Consider the following 21,872-nt stretch of genomic DNA (forward strand, 5'->3'; position numbering starts at 1 on the left):
GTATTTGTTTCTAGATAATTTGAAATTCCACCCGTTATTATAAACGTTTCAATAAAATTAGACCAGAAAGGTTTTAGCTAATTGTATCTGTCACCTTTATTAGATACTCTTAGTATCTGGATTTAAAAAAAAAAAAAAAAAAACAACTGTAGGGCACAATGCGTTGTTCATGGAATCAAAAAAGTAGGAACTGAATGGATTAGATTATGTCAGTTACATAAAACCAGAAATTACACAAGTAACTTTAAACAGTTAAATTAGCTATTTTTTCCTTAATGGGTCAAAATAGTTCCAATAAAAAAGTTTATAAACGATAATAAAAACATAAATTACATAGAAAGTCTGTACACAATTTATTTTTTTTTATAAAGCAACCAGAACAACATATTGTTTGTTAAAAAAAACACTGGATTTGGCAGAAAGACAGACATTTGAGAAAAAAATTAGGAATGGGCAAAATCTGATTGCTGTAGTCTCCAAATACAACCCTAAGGATGCTTATGCAATCAGCTTTCTCTTCATGTAAAATATAAAGTCTAGTATAAAACTAAACTATTAAAAACAGATATAATAAACTTGCAGTCTCTGAAGCAACAAAAAAGCAACAAACACCTCCATTAATGTTTGGTTGGCTAGTGCACAGTAGACCATACTTTTGGCTTCAGATTGAGAGGATCTGTTGCACGGATGCCAATCACCTGGCTGTCCAGTGACTGGCTGGCTAAGGATCATGGGTAAGCCAGCAACATCTGGAAGCTCATGCGTTTGGCATACATGGTTCACAGATATAAGAACTGCACCCTGTAAAAATTATCAGCAATAGAGAAGGGGGTTACTCCCCATGTTCCCGATAAAAAACAAACAATAGTGATGAATTGTATGCTGATGCATTTCAATGTTGTACTCCGTACAGCTAGACACTCACCATTGAGTGTGCTTTAGTTCAACAAGCTCTATTTGTGGGGGGTCCAGGCACTCTAAGAGCATTGCTGTACTTGTATATACTTGTTATGCCTAACAACATCATGGGCACATTCATCTAAATTTACAATCACAGTCTTCGCTGCACATGATGTGCACTGCAAATCTGCCATATGTTGCACAGCAACTGTACATACATTTTTTATGGTGGCGTATATTCTGAGTCCAAGAGTTCTAAAATCTGTACAAAAGCTGCTGTCAACACATAAATGAAACATTTTTATTGTTTATGGCTCAAACTTCAGATTCCAATTGTATTATAGGCACCGTGTGAAGATGTTTGTCCAAATTCATGCTAAAGTTAACTTTTCTTATAAGTCTTCTTTTTCAGCAAAACACATGTTAAGTCTCTGACTGAATATCTGTTGCATCTAATTGAGATGTGTCATTGTCACCCAGCAATTCTGTTTCTGGAACAGAACCTTCTTCTTCCTGACCAGGATTTGGAGACATATCTTCTGCCGTTAACTGTGCTTCATCTGCCCCATCTGCAAGGAGAGCAACCCTGTCAGCCATGGAATTATTTGAGGGCGCTGTTGTGACATATCCTGTACTGGTGGAACCACTTCCACTGTGGTGGGATCCAGGTTTGGGTATGATCTGAGGTGGCATTTGTTGTGGAGCCATTTGCATTGGTATCTGAACTGGGTAAAAATAAGCAGCCATCTGTTGATACCCATTAACTGGAATGTAGAGTTGAGGTTGAGGAACCATAGGTCTAATTTGTCCTTTCATTTGCAAAAACTGTGGCTGTTGGAATGGCTGAGTTTTTGGCTTTGGCCCAACATACCTAGCATTGCTAACATTGCTTACTGGGCTTGTGCTTAGAGAACTTGTCTGGGTAGTATTACTTGCCCCAGATGTTTGTGCAGAGCTATTATAGTTGGACATATTTTCCCATGTTCTTAGCCGTGTGTGTATGTCCTTAAATCTTGGTCTTCTAGCAGGAAATTCACTCCAGCACTCCAGCATTAGAGTGTATATCCATGCAGGACAGTCATCAGGGCAGAGCAGCACCTGGCGATTTCGGATCATTTCAATGACATCCTGGTTGGAATACCCACAATACGGTTGCAGCCCGTAGCTGAAGATTTCCCACACCACGACCCCATAGGACCAAATATCTGAATCAACAGAACACTTTCCATATGTGATCGCTTCTGGAGACATCCATCTAATCGGAAGCATGGAGTTTCCCATCAGTTTATAGTAATCTGCAGCATATACTTCCCGGAACAGGCCGAGATCTGAAATTTTAATGCTGAGTTTATCGAACACCAAAACATTTCTGGCAGCCAAATCTTTATGAACAACATGGTGACTTGAAAGAAATTCCATTCCTGATGCTATCTGGGTCACAATATGAAGAAAATCAGCGGGCTCTAGGGTGGATTTAACAGTCTTATCGTCATCTGTGCTGCCTACATCTGAATGTGGTGATCTCATGACCAAGAACTCGTGCAGATCACTAAGAGGAGAATAGCTAAATATCATGCTCATGGGCTGCTCCTTTGTCACTGTCCCAATCAGACAAACTATATTTGGGTGCTGAAGCCTAGATCGCATCATGGCCTCATGTTTGAATTCTTCACGAAGAGCAACTTCAACTTTGTCTTTAAGTGTTTTGATGGCAACAGTTTGAGTCTGTTCCCCTGGAGTGGTACCAAAGAGATGTCCCTTGTAAACTTTTCCAAAACGATCTTCACCTAGCTCTTCCATGAACCTTACAGTTGATAGGTTTATCTCTTTTACTTTTGGCTGAAAAGATAAACAAAAAAAACATTAAATTATGGCCTTATGGACACTGTAAAAAGGATTGGTAGACATTTAGTAAGCTTGCATAGCTCTGGAACAGATGAACATTGGGTCACTTTGGTGTACAGCAAAAAGCACTTGCCATGCCAGGTTTAACGTGGTATTTGGCAAAAGACTCACTAGCATTTTTCTATGATCAAATACTAGTAAGCATTTTGAGACAGATCAATAGAAAGAAGTCTGCATCTGTTTGCTCACTCACAACACTAAGGAAAATTATACTATATTTCTTAGCTACTGAGAACTACCATCATTGGAGTCACTGATATCTTTTGAGGGGTACAGTCAGGGGTAAACACATGAAGCCTTTTTGGTTCTCCTGACATCATCATTTGCAAGCTATGGGAAAGCAAAATAACTCCATTGTGCCCTACACATTTATCTATTTTAACAGCTGTGGGGTGATGTATATAGAAAGGTAAAGTGGTGTCAATAATACTTTTTATAATGGTGAACTATACCTAGTGCCTTCTACCCCCACTGAAGTCATTAGGATGCTGAGGTATGCTCAACATGTGGAATTATGAATAAAGGCACCACTAAGCATTGTTCAGTATATTCAAACACACTACCTGCTGTTTGTGCTGATTCATAAGGGGCATTTCCATGTCCTGGCTTGGAGAGGCCATGAGTTGGCGGCGCTGCGGTGTAGAACCTTCTGCTTTCTGTTTATTTCGGCACATGCATACTAAGAAAAAGAAGCAGGCGATGACCAGTGGGATTGCAATGCTGGGGACCAAGATGTAGAGAATCTCCATCTTTGTGTTGTCACGTGTACCTATCAAAGAGAAGTAGAATTAAATGCTACTTGCAATCATTCTCAAATAACATTTCTATGCATGCCAATGACTGTGTGGAGGTGCAGCTCCCACCTTGTTCTGAGTTGGTCAGTGACCACCATGTACTTCATAAGCCAGACTAAGTTTCCATCCTGGTGGATGAAGTAATTTGCTAATGTTACAAGGGAGACCCCATATGTGGAAAATACAGTAAATAATATTTAAAATCAGTGCCTAACCATACAAAATGAAAGATTATTGCTGACATCTGTGTTTTATTTGCCCTTAGACAATCACGTATAACTATATTGCTTCTCATGTGCAAATAAAATTCTGTTTCTCTGTGTGTGCAGTAATATGTGAATGGGAGTTGCTATAATGCAAATGCACCCACAAATAATAATAACTAATAAACCCATACTTAGAACATTTTAGAGGATATTAGCTCAAGAAAAAGTCAATTTAAGACATGCGTTTAAAAATAAAAACTGTGTTGTGATACATACGGCAAGCAGGAATATCGCATAGCTCCATGCGGACATTTTTATTCTGTGTGAAACACCAAGGACCCTCCATCTGGCCTCCTGGATTTCTGCAGTAAGAGTGGCCTCCACCAATTTCAGGGTAATCCGCATTGGATAGTGAATGACTATGGGGAACCTGATGACTCCATGGCTGGCACTGATGGCCAGACTTAGTGACGCTGACAGATCCTCTGTAATCAGTTCCAGTCCCATTGTAACACTGCTGATCTGAGGAGCAGAAGAGTAGAAGAGAAACAGTAATAATTAGATATCCATTATATATATTGGAGGTTAATAACCCCCATAATATATAAAATATCGCTGGAACATTCTTTGAACGTGTGTGGCTTTAAACACTTTGATGTTCAGACTTGTAGCAAACCCTGGCTCTGGATTCTGTAAAAGTTCTGTATAAATGCTGCACATCTGGCATGGATGTCACAGTGTTTAGACACAAACACTAAACAAGTTAAATAACCACAGAACATAAATAAGACAATGTCATACATAAGTCAGATTCTTTTTGGGAGATTTACAAACATTGAACAGATAGCTGTCTAAAACATGATAACTCACATGGAAATTAATAAGAAGTCAAAGTGGTATTGGGATGGCCAGGCATAATGAACAGAACTCGCTAGGAAACAACCTCCAGTATCACTGGTGCCCACACAAAGGGAGAATTTAGATGGAAATTCAGAGCTTGTTGATTCAGTTAGCAGTTTATTGGCCTAGGAATGAATGCATTTCCAAAACAATATGTGCAGAGTAAGCATCAAAGTGGCCATTGCTATCTGAGTGATTCAATCACAACCATGTTGGTGGTCAAATAAGGTCTACTTGTTTAGAACCTTGCTGAGAGGGTTTATATGGTATGTCTTTGTTCAGGTTACAAGCAAACTTGAAAACTACTTCCCCTTAAAATACAAAACCCCACCCTCTAAACCAGACACATAGGATTGTAATACTCAAATTAACATTTTGTAAGGACATAATGAGCATTGTGCAAGTCCAAGAAACAATCAAATGATCTCTAAAATGCCTAAAAGCAAAGCTGGAAACACCTCTGTAGAAGCAAGAGTGGGGCATTCAAAGTGAAAGTGAATGGACAGAGTGAATTCAAATCTCAGTTATATCAATAAGACAAAGGTTCAAATTAACGTAGATGAATCTGCCTTCAGAGATGGAGAAAAAAGCCTTATTGTATGCTGAGAACAACAACAGCAAACAATGCAGCCACAGTCAATGGCACAGCAATTGTAGGAGAAGCAGAGCAAGTGCTATGGAACCAATGCAGCCCAGGCCACAACTCATTAAATAAGACTGGATAACACACAGGGGCCCATTCACTAAGCTCGAGTGAAGGAATAGAGGAAAATAGAGGAAAAATAGTTCGAATTTCGAGTGTTTTTTTTGGCTACTTCGACCTTCGACTAGGACCTTCGACTTCGAATCGAACGTTTGAAGCTAAAAATCGTTCGAATATTCGACCATTCGATAATCGAAGTACTGTCTCTTTAAGAAAAACTTCGACCCCCTAGTTCACCACCTAAAACCTACCAAGGCCAATGTTAGCCTATGGGGAAGGTCCCCATAGGCTTTACAAGGTTTTTCTGATCGAAGGATAATCCTTCGATCAATGGATTAAAATCCTTCGAATTGTTCAATTCGAAGGATTTAATCGTTCGATCGAACGATTATTCCTTCGATCGTTCGATCGAACGAACGAATTGCGCTAAATCCTTCGACTTCGATACTCGAAGTCGAAGGATTTCAATTCGGCAGTCGACTATCGAGGGTTAATTAACCCTCAATATTCAACCCTAGGTAAAAAAAACCCTAAGCCCCACAGAGTACAGTTATATATAACCATTAGCACCTACATCTGTTAAGCTTCTCCACTGGGATCCCAATCCTCATGCAGTTGGCAGCTTCAGGACTTTCAGGCAATGGCAGTTCTTCGCAGTTTGGTAGGTGAAGCTGCATGAGAATGAGGGGATTGGAGCGGGCGATGTTGTACTCCTGCCTGCACAGGTCATTTTCCAGCACTTCACACTCATCCCTGCACAGCTCTCTTGGCTTGGAAGTTTGATCATCACAGAGAGGGAACACGAAGTGGCAAAATGATGGGATTGCAAACTGAGAGCACTGGTCAGAGAGATGGGTGGAAGTGCCAATCATTGTAAAGGCAGCTAGAAGGAAAAAAAACAGTTGATTATTTTTCATTAGCATTTCTTATTTTTTAAACTCAGCTTAATCAGTTTAAAGTTGCACCCATAAATGTGACTCATTAATCACTTGCTTTTATGAAAATGGAACTTTGTTTAGCCAAAGAGCTCACCACTATGGGGCAGCTGCACTGACTGGCAATGTGAGAAGAGATGTCACTTTGCAAGCAGGTTGGCATTACACACGTCTTGAAAGGCTAGAGTAATTTTAGAGAAGAATTATTACAACATAAAAACACCCATAATGTGTCCATCAGGGCTTACAATATGACTATGCCTTGGCTCTTGGAGCTGCTTACAGTTAATTCTTCTTTAGCAACTGCCATCAGAAAGACCAGTGTTAGAAGGCAATTTTTATTGTTTTAAACTAAACTGGCAAGAAATCTTTCCAGATGTGCCTCCAAAATGACCCAGTGTTCCAATTGGAATCTTTTTATGCTCAAGCAGATTCTAGTCAGACATGTTGTTAGTTGAGGAGTCTGCCAAGTTCCCCAGAAATTTTGGATCTGTAAAAACCTTTCTTTGCCCACCATCCATGAGTTACTATACTGACCATCCAGTTGTTCTGCCATTGGGTTGAAATGTCAGAAATACCTTTGTGTGTGGCTACAATTACTCAGCTGTACAGGAGCGGCTGAAGAATTAACGGATATAGATAAACTGTTATTTATGGACAGTGTATACAAGAACGGGGTATGCATAGGTTGTAAAGTAGAAATATGCAGTTCTAGAGGTAGAAATTAACTATTAGGGCATGGCATGCAAGGCTATATGTGGAGTGTTGCCTTCTTAATCTTTTTTTTTATTATTTATTAACGTCTGAATGCTAAAAACTCGAAAAATTCAAAATTATTTTACTAAAAAAATCAGCTGCTTAATCTGAAAAATGTTTCACTTTTTTCGCGTGACAATCCAAAAAATTTGCATTTTCGTGCGACAATTCAAAAATGTTGCAGTCTTAGTTGATCAGATCTTTTTTGCGGTTTTTTATTGATGAATAAGTGTAAATCCTGGATTCTAGTTTGGTCTGACTTTTTTTTAATTAAAAAAATCCGAAAAATTCAGATTTTGATAAATAACCCCGTTTATGTCAAACTGGCCTCCATGGGGGTTGCATGAAAGTTTTAGTTCCATGTGAAAATGTGCACAGCAGAGTTGTTATAGCAAAATGGAACTGGTGACAGTATAACAGTAAATCAGTTTGCCTGCCTGCTGCTTATTGATGCTTATAAAACACAAAGCCTGCAAACCCCTATATAATATGTATCCCTAAAGTTTACATTCCCTTTGTTTTAGTATAATGCTCAGTAAAACATACTGCCATAGCCAGAAAACTAATTTATTTGTGTTTATTGATAAATGGAAGCTACCATGCTTGTTTGGGTATATTTGAATTTCCATGCACATACTTTAACTTATAAAGAATCCCTTAGCACAATAATCGATAAAAGGGTCATTATTCTGATTCTTTTCCTTGCTGAAGGTTGCCACTTGTAAGAAGGCTGATGCCTGCGAGACAAGTGAGCAGTAGAGGGCGCCAAAACAATAATGTACAACAACATTAACAAAAAAAAAAAAAATAGTCAGGACTCTCTTTGGGTGTCACATAAATATATAAGCTGTGGATGAATATGTGCTTTGGAAAGGGAACAATGGCAGCAACAGCAGTAACTCTTGACAGAACTATAAACATTAACAATTCCACACAATACAGCACAGTGTGCTAGCAAAGTAACCAACTACAGCAGTAAAGAACATTGCTTCATAGTGTGCTGATGAGGTGCCCAAACTAATATTTTGATGAAGCACTGGGAAATGCTTGTTGTCTGTGGATTTACCTTATGCGCTTAGACTGACGTGAAGCAGTTTAACCAGTGAAGCAAGCATTAAAGTATGTATCCACTGTACATTATCTGCCACACAATGAAAAGAAAGGACCGCCCCCCCGCCAGCCTTTTTCTACAAACCACCCAAAATTAGGGGTGGCAATTTCATTATTAATTTCAATTTCATTATTAATTTCAACTATTGTCCCCTGACTTTGGGGAAACTGAAACTGTGAAGCAGTTGGAAAACTCATGGGGCCCCATCCCCATCCTCGGAGTCACCACAGCTCCTGGGTCTGCAGAAAGGTATGTGGCCCTCCGTTAAAAAACAAGCTGCCCCATTCTCTGTTTAGAAGATAAAGAAATGTCCCAACAGGCTGTTCAAGTCAGATTTAAGATGACAGATATAAACCAGCAAATAAAGCCAATTGTCCCTAAAACAATTCCTACCTGTAATTCGGTTTTCGATTTCCCCTTGCATCTGAAGTGAGTCGACATATATGGTCCTGTTGCCAATGAATCTTGCGCAGGCAATTCCCCTGTAGGGCTGACAAAACCCATCTTTGTGGTAGTCATCCCTGAAAAAGAAAAACACACACAAATGCATTTTACATAAGTAGGTCTGCAGATGTCTTGATGTCAGAGAACACTAGAGTTATGTTCTGGAAAAAAAACCATGTATTTATGTATGTATGTAAGTGTATGTATGAACGTACGGATGGATGCAGAGGTCTGGAATGAATCAGCTCCCCAGGTGCTGCGCAATATGAAAAGGCATTAACCATTTCTCAGCAAGGTATAACGCGGGATTAGACATTTGCAGTGCATATAGCAATGTTTCAGCAGGGAATCCGTTAAAATATCATTTGGATTCGACTCCAGAAGGTGACAGGAAGTGCTGAGGCCCCTCCCTAGCAAGCGAGAGGTTAAGGGACTGTATTCCCCAACATGTGAATACAGCTGAGTGTACCTCTTCAAAAGCTGTTGTGGGATTTAAAACAAGCTTTGGTTAAGTACTTAAGAGCCGGATCTGTAACATATAGCTATTGATTCCTGCAGCCCAGACCAACCAGGGAGACAGCACAATAAATCTATATGCCTTTCATATTTAAAGCAAACAGGCCTGAACCTCTTTTAAATTGACCATCCTTATAAAATTCAAGACATTTCTCTCTTATGTGTAAAGGTGGCCAAAAGCTATAAGATCCTCTCATTTAGCAATATTGGGCTTTAATCTAATTGCTGGCCATAGGGCCAAGCGATTGTTTTATAACGACAGAAATACAAGCTGGTTGGGTGGGTCCATGCACGGGGAGATAAACTGCTGAATCAGTCTATAACTAGCCATACACGGGCCGAGTCAGCAGTTTATTGGCCCATGTGTGAGGCCCTACGACAGGCTTTCCTGATCGATATCTGGCCAAAAGTAAGCCAGATGTCGATTGGGCAGGGTTAAAAATTCCGTTGGATCTTGGCCGCCCATATTGGCTACATTATGATCCCATTGTTGGGCCCTAGGCCCACAATCAGATTAGCCAGATATCACCCACATCAATGTGGGCATATCGGGGAGAGATATCTAGGGATCTCTACGTGTAGGGCCACCTTAAAGGGCCTGAATCAGCAACCTTAAGGCATATGCACACTAATTTGTATATTCCCCTTCAACAGGATGTGTGCAATTCAGCAGCCAGTGGTATTTGCTTACTGGCCTGGTGCTAATCAGATAAACACGCTGGCCATGTGACTAAACTCCCCAAAAACAAAATGCTAAATAAACACTGAGCTTTGCTAGTGTGTAGTTTTATTGCACATCAATGACCTTAGGCTAGGGCCAGACAAGTTGAATCTCTGCAGGCTGAGAATCCGCTCCTCCGCTGCTGCCCTTCTGCCCACTGTGCCTGTACCCAGAAACATTACCTTTGCTTAGGTGCAGGCTGATGCTGTGGATTTTGGCACCAAAATATAGGCATTCATATTCTACGACTATTTCCCTAACTGACCATCAATTTACTCTTCTAAAAATGTCAATCACAATGTCATTATCCTTAAATCCCATTCTAATCAATCAAGTTGGGCCCTCAATTCACTTCTCCAGGAGCCTCATGGTTTAAGAGCCACTGAAAGGGAGCATTATGACGGGGACCTTACAATAGTAGACATTTACTTTATTTTAAATACGTCTTTAAAATATATATATTCAGTAACACTGTCAAATTTCAACTTTAGAGGATAAAGACATTCCAGCCAGGAATAACATGGTTAAACAGCAAGGCTTTCAGACAATTGCTATACAGGGGGCTTTAAATATGCCAGGTTGCCTTATTTATAGCCCAGCTGCACAGCACTAGGACACAATGTACATCCTGGAGCCATGGTAAAGCTGCAGCATGACTGCAAGGCACAAAACCGCCCCAATCACAGGCTTTTAATGATTTACAAATTTGAGTTTCTGCTAGCTGCTATTTTTTTTTATGTTTGAGGTTCACTTTGCAATTAATTTGTAGTGTGATGCAGACAATGACTCTGAAAACCAATTTGTACATGATAACAGATACATCATTTTTGTATTTTTTGGGGTTTTTTTATATTAAAAAATCATCTGGGCAAATCTAAAACATTGCTGTAACTCGTGGCGACCAACCTTTTTTGCTTTTCATGTTCTACTTGTAGCTGGATCAAAGAAGCAAATCACTGATTGGTTGCTATGGGTTATTGTCCAGCTAGAATTGTGTTAGTAAATGAACCTGAATGAGTCTTTGGAATAGAGGGAGCCACATTTCAACAACAACAACAGGAGGGTTTCTGCCCTACCTTAAAAGCAGCCCTACACGGAAGAACTTGTCTTGATATACCTTGATGAACAAGCACTTCTCTGTAAAATGGAGTGCAAAGTTTGCAGGCACACTTTACGGGAGAATTAACTGAGATGGAAGTGCGGTTATTTGTTAAAATGAAATATAAATGCTTACAGCTGTTCATAAAGGATATTGCATCGGAGTGCTATGGTCTGACTTGGGATTTGGGATTCATAGCCCCACAGAAGCATTTAAAAAGTTAACAATCGCTAGTAAATAAACCTCAAGCTCAGAAATAGATTACATTTCTCCTTTTTGAAATGCTCAGATGCAAATCGTCTTAGCGACGTGAAATAAATGAAAGGAAAAACACAGTGGCGGAATGAGCTGTAGGGTTAAGTACATTATGCCTAGTGACTACTATATCAAGTCTCAGCTTGTGTCCTCACTGACCTTCAGACATAACAGTCACTTCTGAAATGAATTCCATCTCCATGACTAACTCCAATACTAATTGGTTTACATATCTCAATTAAGGGGGCCATAGATGTAACAATTATGATTGGATCATTTCAATACAAACATTTAGAGACAACATAATTCTACCTGTATCTGACGATTCAGCAGTAAATGCTGCCCGATGTTTGGGAGTTTTCAAAAACAGCCGATCAAACTTTTTATACTTGCCAATCAACAAGCCAACCAATATCGGTAGGCTCGTTTCTCCATAAACACATTGAATATCATACGAAAAGTTGATTTGTACGATAATATCTGTGTGTCTTTGGCCACCTTTAAAGTTACACCATTTTACATTCTGTGGACGACTACTACAAGAAACAAATGTCACACCTTTTTCAAAAGCCTTAGTATTCCTCAGAAATTGATTGAAGCTGTCTCTAGGACAGGATTTATGCTCTGAATTGCCAAGATGGCAGCTTTTATTGGCCAGCGCTCCTGTTAGCCTGTTTGATTTGTTATGTGTCAGGCAGTATAGAAAATTAATTGGATGAGGACTGCATCAGCATGTTTAAGGGATCCTATCCCAAACTGACCTACATTATGCACCAATTCTTTAGACCATATGTTGACCAAACCAGTGGTGATCTCCCCAAACATCTTCCAGTATTTGTGAAAAGAAAAAAAAGCTGACTGCTGGCAGATGGTGTCCATGTTAGAACTGAATGGCAGCAGTGATAAACACTGAGCCACCCACCAGTGCCATCAAGTAGGTACTGCATAAGGACTCCAAAGGCACAATGCTTAAAGGAAAACTATACCCCCCAAAATGAACACTTAAGCAACAGATAGTTTATATCATATTAAGTGGCATATAAAAGAATCTCACCAATCTCTCTGCCTTTTTACATCTCTTGCCTTGAACAACCATTTCGTGATGGTCTGTGTGCTGCCTCAGAGATCACCTGACCAGAAATACTACAACTCTAAGGGGCACATTTACTATTGGTCGAATATCGAGGGTTAATTAACCCTCGATATTCGACCCTCGAAGTAAAATACTTTGAATATCGAAGTCGAAGGATTTATCGCAAATGCTTTGACTGAACAATCGAAGGAAAAATCGTTCGATCGATTAAATTGATTAAATCCTTCGAATCGACAATTCAAAGTATTTTAATCCATCGATCGAAGGATTTTCCTTTGATCAAAAAGCTTAGAAAGCTTATGGGAAGGTCCCCATAGGCTAACATTGGTGCTCGGTAGGTTTTAGGCGCGGAAGTAGGTGGTCGAAGTTTTTTTTTAACGAAACAGTACTTAGACTATCGAATGGTCGAACAATTTTTAGTTCGAATCTTCGATTCAAAGTGGAAGTCGTAGTTGAAGGTCGAAGTAGCCAATTCGTTGGTCGAAGTAGCAAAAAAAAACCTTCGAAATTCAAAGTATTTTTCATTCTAATCCTTCACTCGATCTAAGTAAATATGCCCCTAACTGTAACAGGAAGAAGTGTTGAAGCAAAAGAAAGAACTCTGTCTGTTAATTGGCTCATGTGACCATTCAAGTGTGGTTTGTTGGTATGTTTGCGTGCACAGTCAATCGTGCGATCCCAGGGGGCGACCCTTATTTTTTAAAATGGCAATTTTCTATTTATGATTACCCAATGGCACATACTACTAGAAAAGTATATTATTATGAAAATTTACATGAAGCTGGGTTTTACATATAAGCTGTTTTATGCAATATCTTTTTATAGAGACCTACATTGTTTGGGGGGTATAGTTTTCCTTTAAGTAATATAAGCTTGAGTGCATGTGCCACATGTTGCTTTTTCAGATGAATGGGATTCAGATGTTGTGGGGCAAAGGCTTATTAATCACTCCAGTTCCCACTTAATGAATAGTCAGGATTAAAATTTCCCACATGCCATCAATCAAAGGCATAAACTGTCTGGTAGTTAAAATACAATTTTCCCTAAAACATATTGCAGGCTAGTATGTCACTCTGCCTAATATTTAAAGGATTTGCAGGATTTCAGCTCACATAGCCATAAAATAGATCATGATGCCATTAACATGGTTTGCTGGCAAACTGGCCTGCTAATGTATAGCTGTGCCCAGCACCCAATCTGTGTATTTGTGAATGTTTTCCCAGTGCCTCCAGTGCAGCCCATATATGGCATGGAAAGAGCAGTCTAGTAATCTCCAAGCTCACTTTAACGGCTTGTAGCTCTTTATTCTGTCTCTTTTGTTGGATGAAATTCACATACCTTTTCTTACTGGCTGTGACTCTGGGAATCGTTGAACCAGCTCAGTAGATCTAATTTTAGAAAAGTGCTGATACACAAGTGTTTCTACGTCTACAAAAAGTTGGCAGGGCACGGGGGGGGGGCAGGATATACTGTGGGACAAGTTATACCCCATTGCATGTGGGTTCTTGCAGTCCACAGACATATTCAGACTTCAGACAGTTTTTGTAAATTAATTTTGGCATACAGAGTTAAAGGAACAGTAACACCAAAAAATGAAAGTGCCCTAAAGTAATAAAAATAATATGTACTGCTGCCTATACTGGTAAAACTAGTGTGTTTGCTTCTACTACAGTTTATATAAACAAGCTGTGTAACCATGGGGGCAGCCATTCAAAGCTGAAAAAGGAGAAAATCACAGGTTACACAGCAGATAACAGATACGCTCTGTAGCATGCAATGAGATTCTTCAGAAAGTATCTGTTATCTACTGTATGTCCTGCGCTTCAATGGCTGCCCCCATGGCTACACAGCAGCTTGTTTATACAAACTATAGTTGTTTATCTAAAGCTAGCACATCAGTTTTGCCAGTACAGGGCACCAGTATATTATATTGTCTTTCCATTAAGTTTTATTAAATAGGCCCCATAGTGTATAAAGTACTGCCATCAATACAACAGTGATCCAACAAAAGACTGAGGATGACAGCTGAAGTGCCCCTGCTGATGGGTGCAAGCTCCATTGTATGAAGAACTCCAATATGAATGAACAATCTAATCCCTGTGTTTTCTACAAACAACATTTGACCCCCAAAATTAGTTTGAACTCCCTGTCCTTGTACTTCATTCATGAAATGTAAAGGAAGGCACATCAGCCATGGAACACATCCTGGAGCCCCATAATAAGGCCTGTGGGCACTGTGCTTTGTCTCTCGCACCAAACAACACAACAAGCACAAGAGTACAAAGCACAGCTGACCTGTACAAGTGCCCAGTGATGGGAAATTGGCCCTGCTTGGGTCTCCATATGCTCTTTATGAACTGATCAATAAAAATGAAGGTGACTAGTGTCTGCTTCCATTTCTGTTTGCACAGGGATTTACAGCAGCTGAAGTGGGCTGTCCATATTGGGACCCAGGGCAAAACACACCATGCAGATCCTTATTATCCATCAGTCATTCAAAAGTAACATTCAGTGACTGAATACCTAATGTTGGGGTGTGAATGTTCCTCAGGAGAGAAATAAGATGAGCATCTGCCTTCACTATTTGCATTCTCTGGAATATACAGCCATATTTACTGAGGAAAAGCCTTATACCCTTTAGGTTCAATGACATAATTCCAGCCTCCAATTTGCTTTTAAGCAAGGAAACAATCCTTTACTAACCGCTTCTGGCATCCACTTGCTACAATATGTCACTGATACTCATGCCACTTAAATATCTCTTATAATTCAAAAACCAATTAGTAACTAAAAAAAAAAGACAGCTCAGCTCATAGAACAGCCCAACAATAACACACAATAAATCTGCCTGTAGTTGGCCCTGCCTTGCCTAGAGCTCAGTATGACAGGTGCTTTGTGGAACAGTTATAGCAGTAACTGATACTACCGATAACCTCTGCATTTGACATGGACTGTGATTAAGGTGTAAAACACAGAGCAGATGTTTAAAAAGTTATATTATCTGTATGAGATGCTCTGCTGTGCTAGTCAATAGCCCCACACTGGTTTATGTGATGTTCTGCTTTCCCTAAACTGCAAAACAAGAATTATATTTTTTTACTTCTGTTTTTATAGGGATTCCCACAGTCTATTTTGATATATACATCAATACCTACTGCCTTTGCTCTCACGAAGGAAAATTATCTGAATAAAAAATGTCTTTCTCAACAGGCAAGGCAAGAACTAAACCACACAGAACCATGCATTCTCCTCTATAGATATAACATTGCTGTGAAGATATTTAAGTTGGAAAAAAACATTAGATCAACAGAAACAGAACCTTGCCGTGAACCCATTGCATCTAAGCCATGGGGGGCTTAATATCCTACCAGATAGAGATAATTAATATATATATATATATATAACAGGTAGGAGTTGATGACACTCACAGGATTTGAAGAGAAAACAACTTGAGGATAAAAATAAAAAAGTTTATTAATCCAACGTTTCAAAGGATTTTAGAGCAAAAGCTTAGATCGAACGATCGAATAAAAATCGTTCTAACGATTCGAACGATTTTAAACGATCGATCGAAGAATTTTTATTCGACCAAAAAAAACATAGAAAAGTGCTGGGGAAGGTCCCCATAGGCTAAAATTGGACTTCGGTAGGTTTAAAGTGGCGAAGTATGAAGTCGAAGTTTTTTTTAAAGACACAGTACTTCGATTATCGAATGGTCGAACGATTTTTACTTCGAATCGTTCAAACATTCGATTCAATCAAATTTGACCAATTCGATGGTCGAAGTACTGAAAAAACTACTTTGAAATTTGAATATTTTTTCATTCGAATTATTCACTCGAGCTTAGTAAATCTGCCCCATAATCATAAACTTCTCACCAGGAGCTTTAATCCACTTGACAATTCCAAATGAGATAATAATAAAAAATGGTAATATATATATATATAGTCAAATACAAGAGTCCTCTGCACTCAACCCATTATCAATATATTTAAGACAGCGACATTTTGTGCATACTGCTACTAAAAAATGCCTTACCCTTTAAACAAAACAGGGATTGTTTGTCCATATATTGCAATATATTTAAGCTGGCCAACTACGTCAAAGTCATCCTATATCTGGCCAGTCCTATGCTCAATTTTATCTGATTCATTAAGAATTCTGTTGCTTCATTATTCATTTTACAAAGGGACTTGGTTTTACCTGCAACTTAACTTGCTGCTTTCAAAGTACCTTGGCCAGCTTCAAAGTAGTTGGCCAGCTTAAATATATTGCAATATATGGACAAACAATCCCTGTTTTGTTTAAAGGGTAAGGCATTTTTTAGTAGCAGTATGCACAAAATGTCGCTGTCTTAAATATATTGATAATGGGTTGAGTGCAGAGGACTCTTGTATTTGACTATATGTATTTTGTGGTCACAGCCTCATTGCACCCCCGCCTATGGTTTTAAAAAATAGTGGTGAGCACAACTTTCCCTTGTTTGTTATAGTTTATACAGGAGCAGTGACCAGCTCCATGTTGTAGCTCCCACCCTTCCCAGCTATAGTCAGGGGATCCCACTGGTGTCTAATAAAAGGGCAGCCAAGTATGGAGGTTTACTTTGAAAGCAGCAAGTTAAGTTGCAGGTAAAACCAAGTCCCTTTGTAAAATGTATAATGAAGCAACAGAATTCTTAATGAATCAGATAAAATTGAGCATAGGACTGGCCAGATATGGGATGACTTTGACGTAGTTGGCCAGCTTAAATATATTGCAATATATGGACAAACAATCCCTGTTTTGTTTAAAGGGTAAGGCATTTTTCAGTAGCAGTATGCACAAAATGTCGCTGTCTTAAATATATTGATAATGGGTTGAGTGCAGAGGACTCTTGTAATTGTCTATATGTATTTTGTGGTCACAGCCTCATTGCACCCCCGCCTAATGGTTTTAAAAAATAGTGGTGAGCACAACTTTCCCTTGTTTGTTATAGTATATATATATATATATATATATATATATATATATATATATATATATATACACATACATAATGAGCACAAATTAATACTGCTCATTAAAAAATAAAAGGCTTTTTAAAAGCATTAAGGGAATCTGCCAACACAACTACACCTGGCAAAGAACATAATTTTATTGCTCTCACAATGAAGATGATTGCCGAAAGTAATACTACTGAACGCTGTAAATGAGGTGTCTGTAATGATATGCAGCTTCTGTACAGTATCCCTCTGTGTCTTTTAAGCCGAGATGTGTTTATTACTGAGACTGTTCACCCCCCTTTTTTTCCAAGAACAGGGTCCTATTGCAAGTGCAGGCTATTTTATTGGTGTAAAGCTTAGGCTAATGATAAAACTGTATGTCTGAAATGTAAAAATAATCAACAACAATGATGAGTTAATATATAAAGCAGCTGGGGGACATGTGGTAAAAGAAAGGCAAAGGCTGTAGTTTGGGAGCTTAGAATAAGATTTGAACAAACTGCGTTTCAATGCAAAGTCTTCACCTGCCCTGTGTATTCTGTTGCACAATAACCATATTATTAGCCTAAATGACAAATCCATTTCACTCACAGTTAGGCACACATGTATATATCCTTACAAATTGCTGTTTAATGTTTGGGTATAGATACTTTTTAAAAAAAATCCTATAGGTTTGATATATCCTGAGTTAGATCCCAACATTTATAATATTTGAAAGGACAGCAGTTGGAGGCGTCATTGTGGGCCAAAATCCATGATCTTGCTAAGGCTAATGAACAAGGTTGGCACATGAACCCCACTGGTAAGTCAGTGGTATCATCTGCCAACTCAGATGGCCTTATGGGCAAGAGTAATTGCTTAATGGCCATATACAGTGTGGGAGAAACTATGCTCTTCTGTAATATCTGATTGAATTGCCTGGAGAGTGCTATTCAAATGCGTGGGCATCATTATGGTACATAAAATAAAGTAAAAGTCTACAAAACAACACTGCAACTTTCCCAATGGCTTATAGTCTATATGCAGTTGCAGGGGGTGCTGCTTTGTGAATGTATTTGAAGATAAAGCATTCCAGAAGAAAACAGGTAGTGTTAAGGTGGCCATACACGGGCCGATAAAAGCTGCCGACAGACCGTGTCGGCAGCTTATTGGCCCGTGTATGGGGGCCCCCGACGGGCTTCCCCGATCGAGATCTGGCCGAAAGTCGGCCAGATCTCGATCGGATGGGATTAAAAATCCCGTCGGATCGCGGCCGCATCTGTTCGTTGATGCGGTCCCGCGATCCGACCGCCCGTTTGGCGAACGCTAGGATCCGATCGTTGGGCCCTAGGGCCCACGATCGGATCAGCCCGATATTGCCCACCTCAAGGTGGGCATATCGGAGGGAGATCCGCTCGTTTGGCGACATCGCCAAACGAGCGGATCTATCCGTGTATGGCCACCTTAACTTAAAGTTGACCTGACCGTTTAAAGAGAGTAATACTCGCAATTCAGAATGCACTGAAAGTGCATAAGAGTTTAATCATGCAAAAGAGCCCAAAAATCCCCTGTGGTTCTCTAGCTGAACCCACGGCCAGAAAGCACACAAGCACAATCACTTTCCCTTCAAAACCAGGGAAGAATTTTTTGGAGTCGAATATCCATAGGGAGTGGGAAAAGGCAATTTATTCCTTGCATGTATTTCCTCTGAGCCAGCCAAAACAAATCTTCTAAAACTAACAGTGTTTAAACATGAGAAATATCTTGCAGATTATTAGATTTTTTTAGGGTCCAAACAATTGTACTCGCTATGCGTCTCTCTCGACCGCTAAAGGCCCCTACAAGGTATTTTCCTATGTAATAATTTCAAATTTAATTTCCATATTTCCATTTAGGGGGTTATATATTATGGATCGAGTTGTGTTTTCCATGACAATTCAAGTTTTTGAGTTTTTGGTCAAAAACACACATTCGGAATTATTATACCCTGACTCTGGAAATAGCTCTAATCCAAAAATACGCCATCTAAAACCTGTAGAGAGTCAATGGCAGAGGTCCCTGGAAAAATTTGAAGATGTTAATAGCATGCGTGATGTTTGGAGGGTTTTGTCAGAAAACATGATCACTTTGAGTTTCTGTTCTCGCTAGTTTTTTTTTTTAATTAGAAACCTTTCGAGTTCTGAATTCATTCAAGTTCATTTGAGGTTTAAAAAACTCTAAAATTCGACCTTTGATAAATAACCCCCCTAATGTAGCAGTGCCCTGGAATGCCTGTTAGCTCTAACCAAGAAAAGCAGCCTACATAATAGGAAATGATTATTAGTGTCAGGTCCAGTGATTAACCCCTTGCCTGCTCAAGTTGTTTATTGTGCTGCACCACTTAATATCACACATTACATATCCCAACACAGATAATGTACAACTTACTATACAATATTCTCTATCTGCATAACATTGGAACATAAGATGATATATTGCTTATGGCTTTCCACTGGCACAATGCAACTGCATCCCAAGTGTTAATAAATACTCTGCTTAGCGGCAATAAAAAGTGTCTATGGCCACTGCAAGTTTTAAGACAATTGCCACTGGTATATTAAATGATAATACAGCACATTAAACTAAGACGTACAGGGGTTTTAGCTGCTTTTTTCAAAGGGCTCCCTTTTTTCGTGCTCATTTCTCTTTAAAGCCCACAATTACAGAACCCTGCAGAAAGACTTTTCCAGAGACAGACTAGTGAAAAACAATCAACATTTTATAGCAGTATATAACGTGTAAGGGACTTTACAAAGCGAGTCGGGTTACAAGTTTGCAAAAGCAATGTTAATGTTCATTCCCGTTAGCAGAGGATAGATTTACACCTTTAAAAAGAATTCTGTAGATACGCCAGCCAAATCTCATTGAACACACTTCACCACTTCACTGGCAAAAGGCAATGAAAGGAGAGAAACATGAAATGACCAATGATTTTGAAAATGGCCACTGCCCCTTCACAAAAATGTCTTAACAATTGTTGAACAATAAGCGCCCACCAGAAGGCTACCTTTGTCTTGAAAGAAGAATAAAGGTATTAACTGCATTTTATATTCCTTTCTCTACAGGTATATGCTTCCTGTGCAGAATCCATTATTAATCTAAATATCTCCATTTAATACACAAGGGATCTGCTATATTATTAGCTTACTGAGATAATGTATGGAAACTTATGCAAGTGAAATATACTGTAACCTATAGTTACCAATAAATGAAAATAGCTGCTGTTATTTCTTGAGCTAAACAGGGGAAATGGGGAAACTGAAGCTACTCCATGTTTGGTCCTTGTTAGGTAGATGATTACATTAACAGGGCACAGATAATTCGGTTGAATAATGGACTCCTGCTAAGAAAACATAATTGAGTGGATTTGTATACTGGTAATCTTATTATGTGCCTCACAAGAACCAAATATAGAGTAGCTTCAATTTCCCTGTTATCCCTGTGTGTCTCAAGAACTACCAAATAACTTTTTTTAGGACTATAACAGTAGGCTGTTCAGTACAAGCCCTATAAATTGAACAGAAGGTATACTGTCCCTTTCAGTTTGGAAAGACATGATATATAACACTATCAGCATTCCTTCATTTAAGACCTTATCTGCTTAAACCATGCACTGACCATTCAGGGCGCTAAAAAAAGCCTATCCTTGCCAATAATTCATGAAATATGGCCCTGGTCTTTATTGTTTTACACTAATCCCTCAGCAGGGCTTTCTTTAACGCAAAGAAAGACAAAAAGGAATCCCATGTGATTTAAAGGATATTTCCAATGCACAAGTGTAGATCTAATTACAGGAGTTTTTATCAGAATTGTACTTACTGGATGTTCGGGTTAGGGCTGTTTGTTGGTCCTGTACAAACAAAGAAACAAACAGAGATTATATTACAGATATAGAAAATGTATTTATACATATGAATGTAAGAATACAGTCTGGCAAAGGATAGGCAATGCAAAAAAAGTACAGGTCTAAACTGTGACTTTGGTAGCCACCTGGCTAGTAAAAATGATGATTCATAATGATGTTTTAATAGGGAATATACCGTAGATTAAAAAACATAAGAAGGCTGGGATTTTTGTCCAGAAAAAGTGACAACCCTTACCGTACCTACTTACAAAATAGACATGTACAGGTATGGGATCCATTATTAAGAAAGCTCTGAATTACGGAAAGTCCATCTGCCATTGACTCCATTTAATCAAATAATACTAATTTTTTTTATGATTTCTTTTTTCTCTGTAATAATAAAATAGTACCTTGTACTTGATCCCCAACTAAGATATTATAAATCTTCATTGTAGGCAAACTAATCCAATTGAGTTGAATACATTTTTCAATTATTTTTGTAATAAACTTAAGGTATGGAGATCCAAATCAAGGAAAGATCTTATGCGGAAAACCCTAGTCCCAAGCATTCCCATACCTGTATTACCAGTTGTAGTTTCTGTATGCTTGTAATAGCAACTTTATAAAAAATAAAAATCATTATAAATGCAGGCTCCTTATAATTATATAGTTGGGCTGAGAGTGTGTAA

General features: G+C 38.9%; 1 protein-coding gene across 4 annotated transcripts in view; it reads right to left on the bottom strand.

The window, feature by feature from the left end:
• Positions 1-338: 338 nt before the first annotated feature.
• ror2.L (receptor tyrosine kinase like orphan receptor 2 L homeolog) overlaps positions 339-21,872 on the bottom strand; it is a 92,049-nt gene continuing 70,515 nt past the window's right edge. For 3 of the 4 annotated variants that reach the window (XM_018238228.2, XM_018238073.2, XM_041572276.1), the window contains 6 exons: positions 21,159-21,189; positions 8,604-8,731; positions 5,983-6,291; positions 4,082-4,327; positions 3,369-3,574; positions 341-2,739 (listed from right to left, as the gene is read on the bottom strand). In XM_018238228.2, the coding sequence (XP_018093717.1) occupies positions 1,324-2,739; positions 3,369-3,574; positions 4,082-4,327; positions 5,983-6,291; positions 8,604-8,731; positions 21,159-21,189 (2,336 nt within the window). In that variant the 3' untranslated portion in view covers positions 341-1,323. 4 annotated transcript variants of the gene reach the window in all.

Source organism: Xenopus laevis, chromosome 1L (assembly GCF_017654675.1).
Source record: "Xenopus laevis strain J_2021 chromosome 1L, Xenopus_laevis_v10.1, whole genome shotgun sequence".
Lineage (NCBI taxonomy): Eukaryota > Metazoa > Chordata > Amphibia > Anura > Pipidae > Xenopus > Xenopus laevis.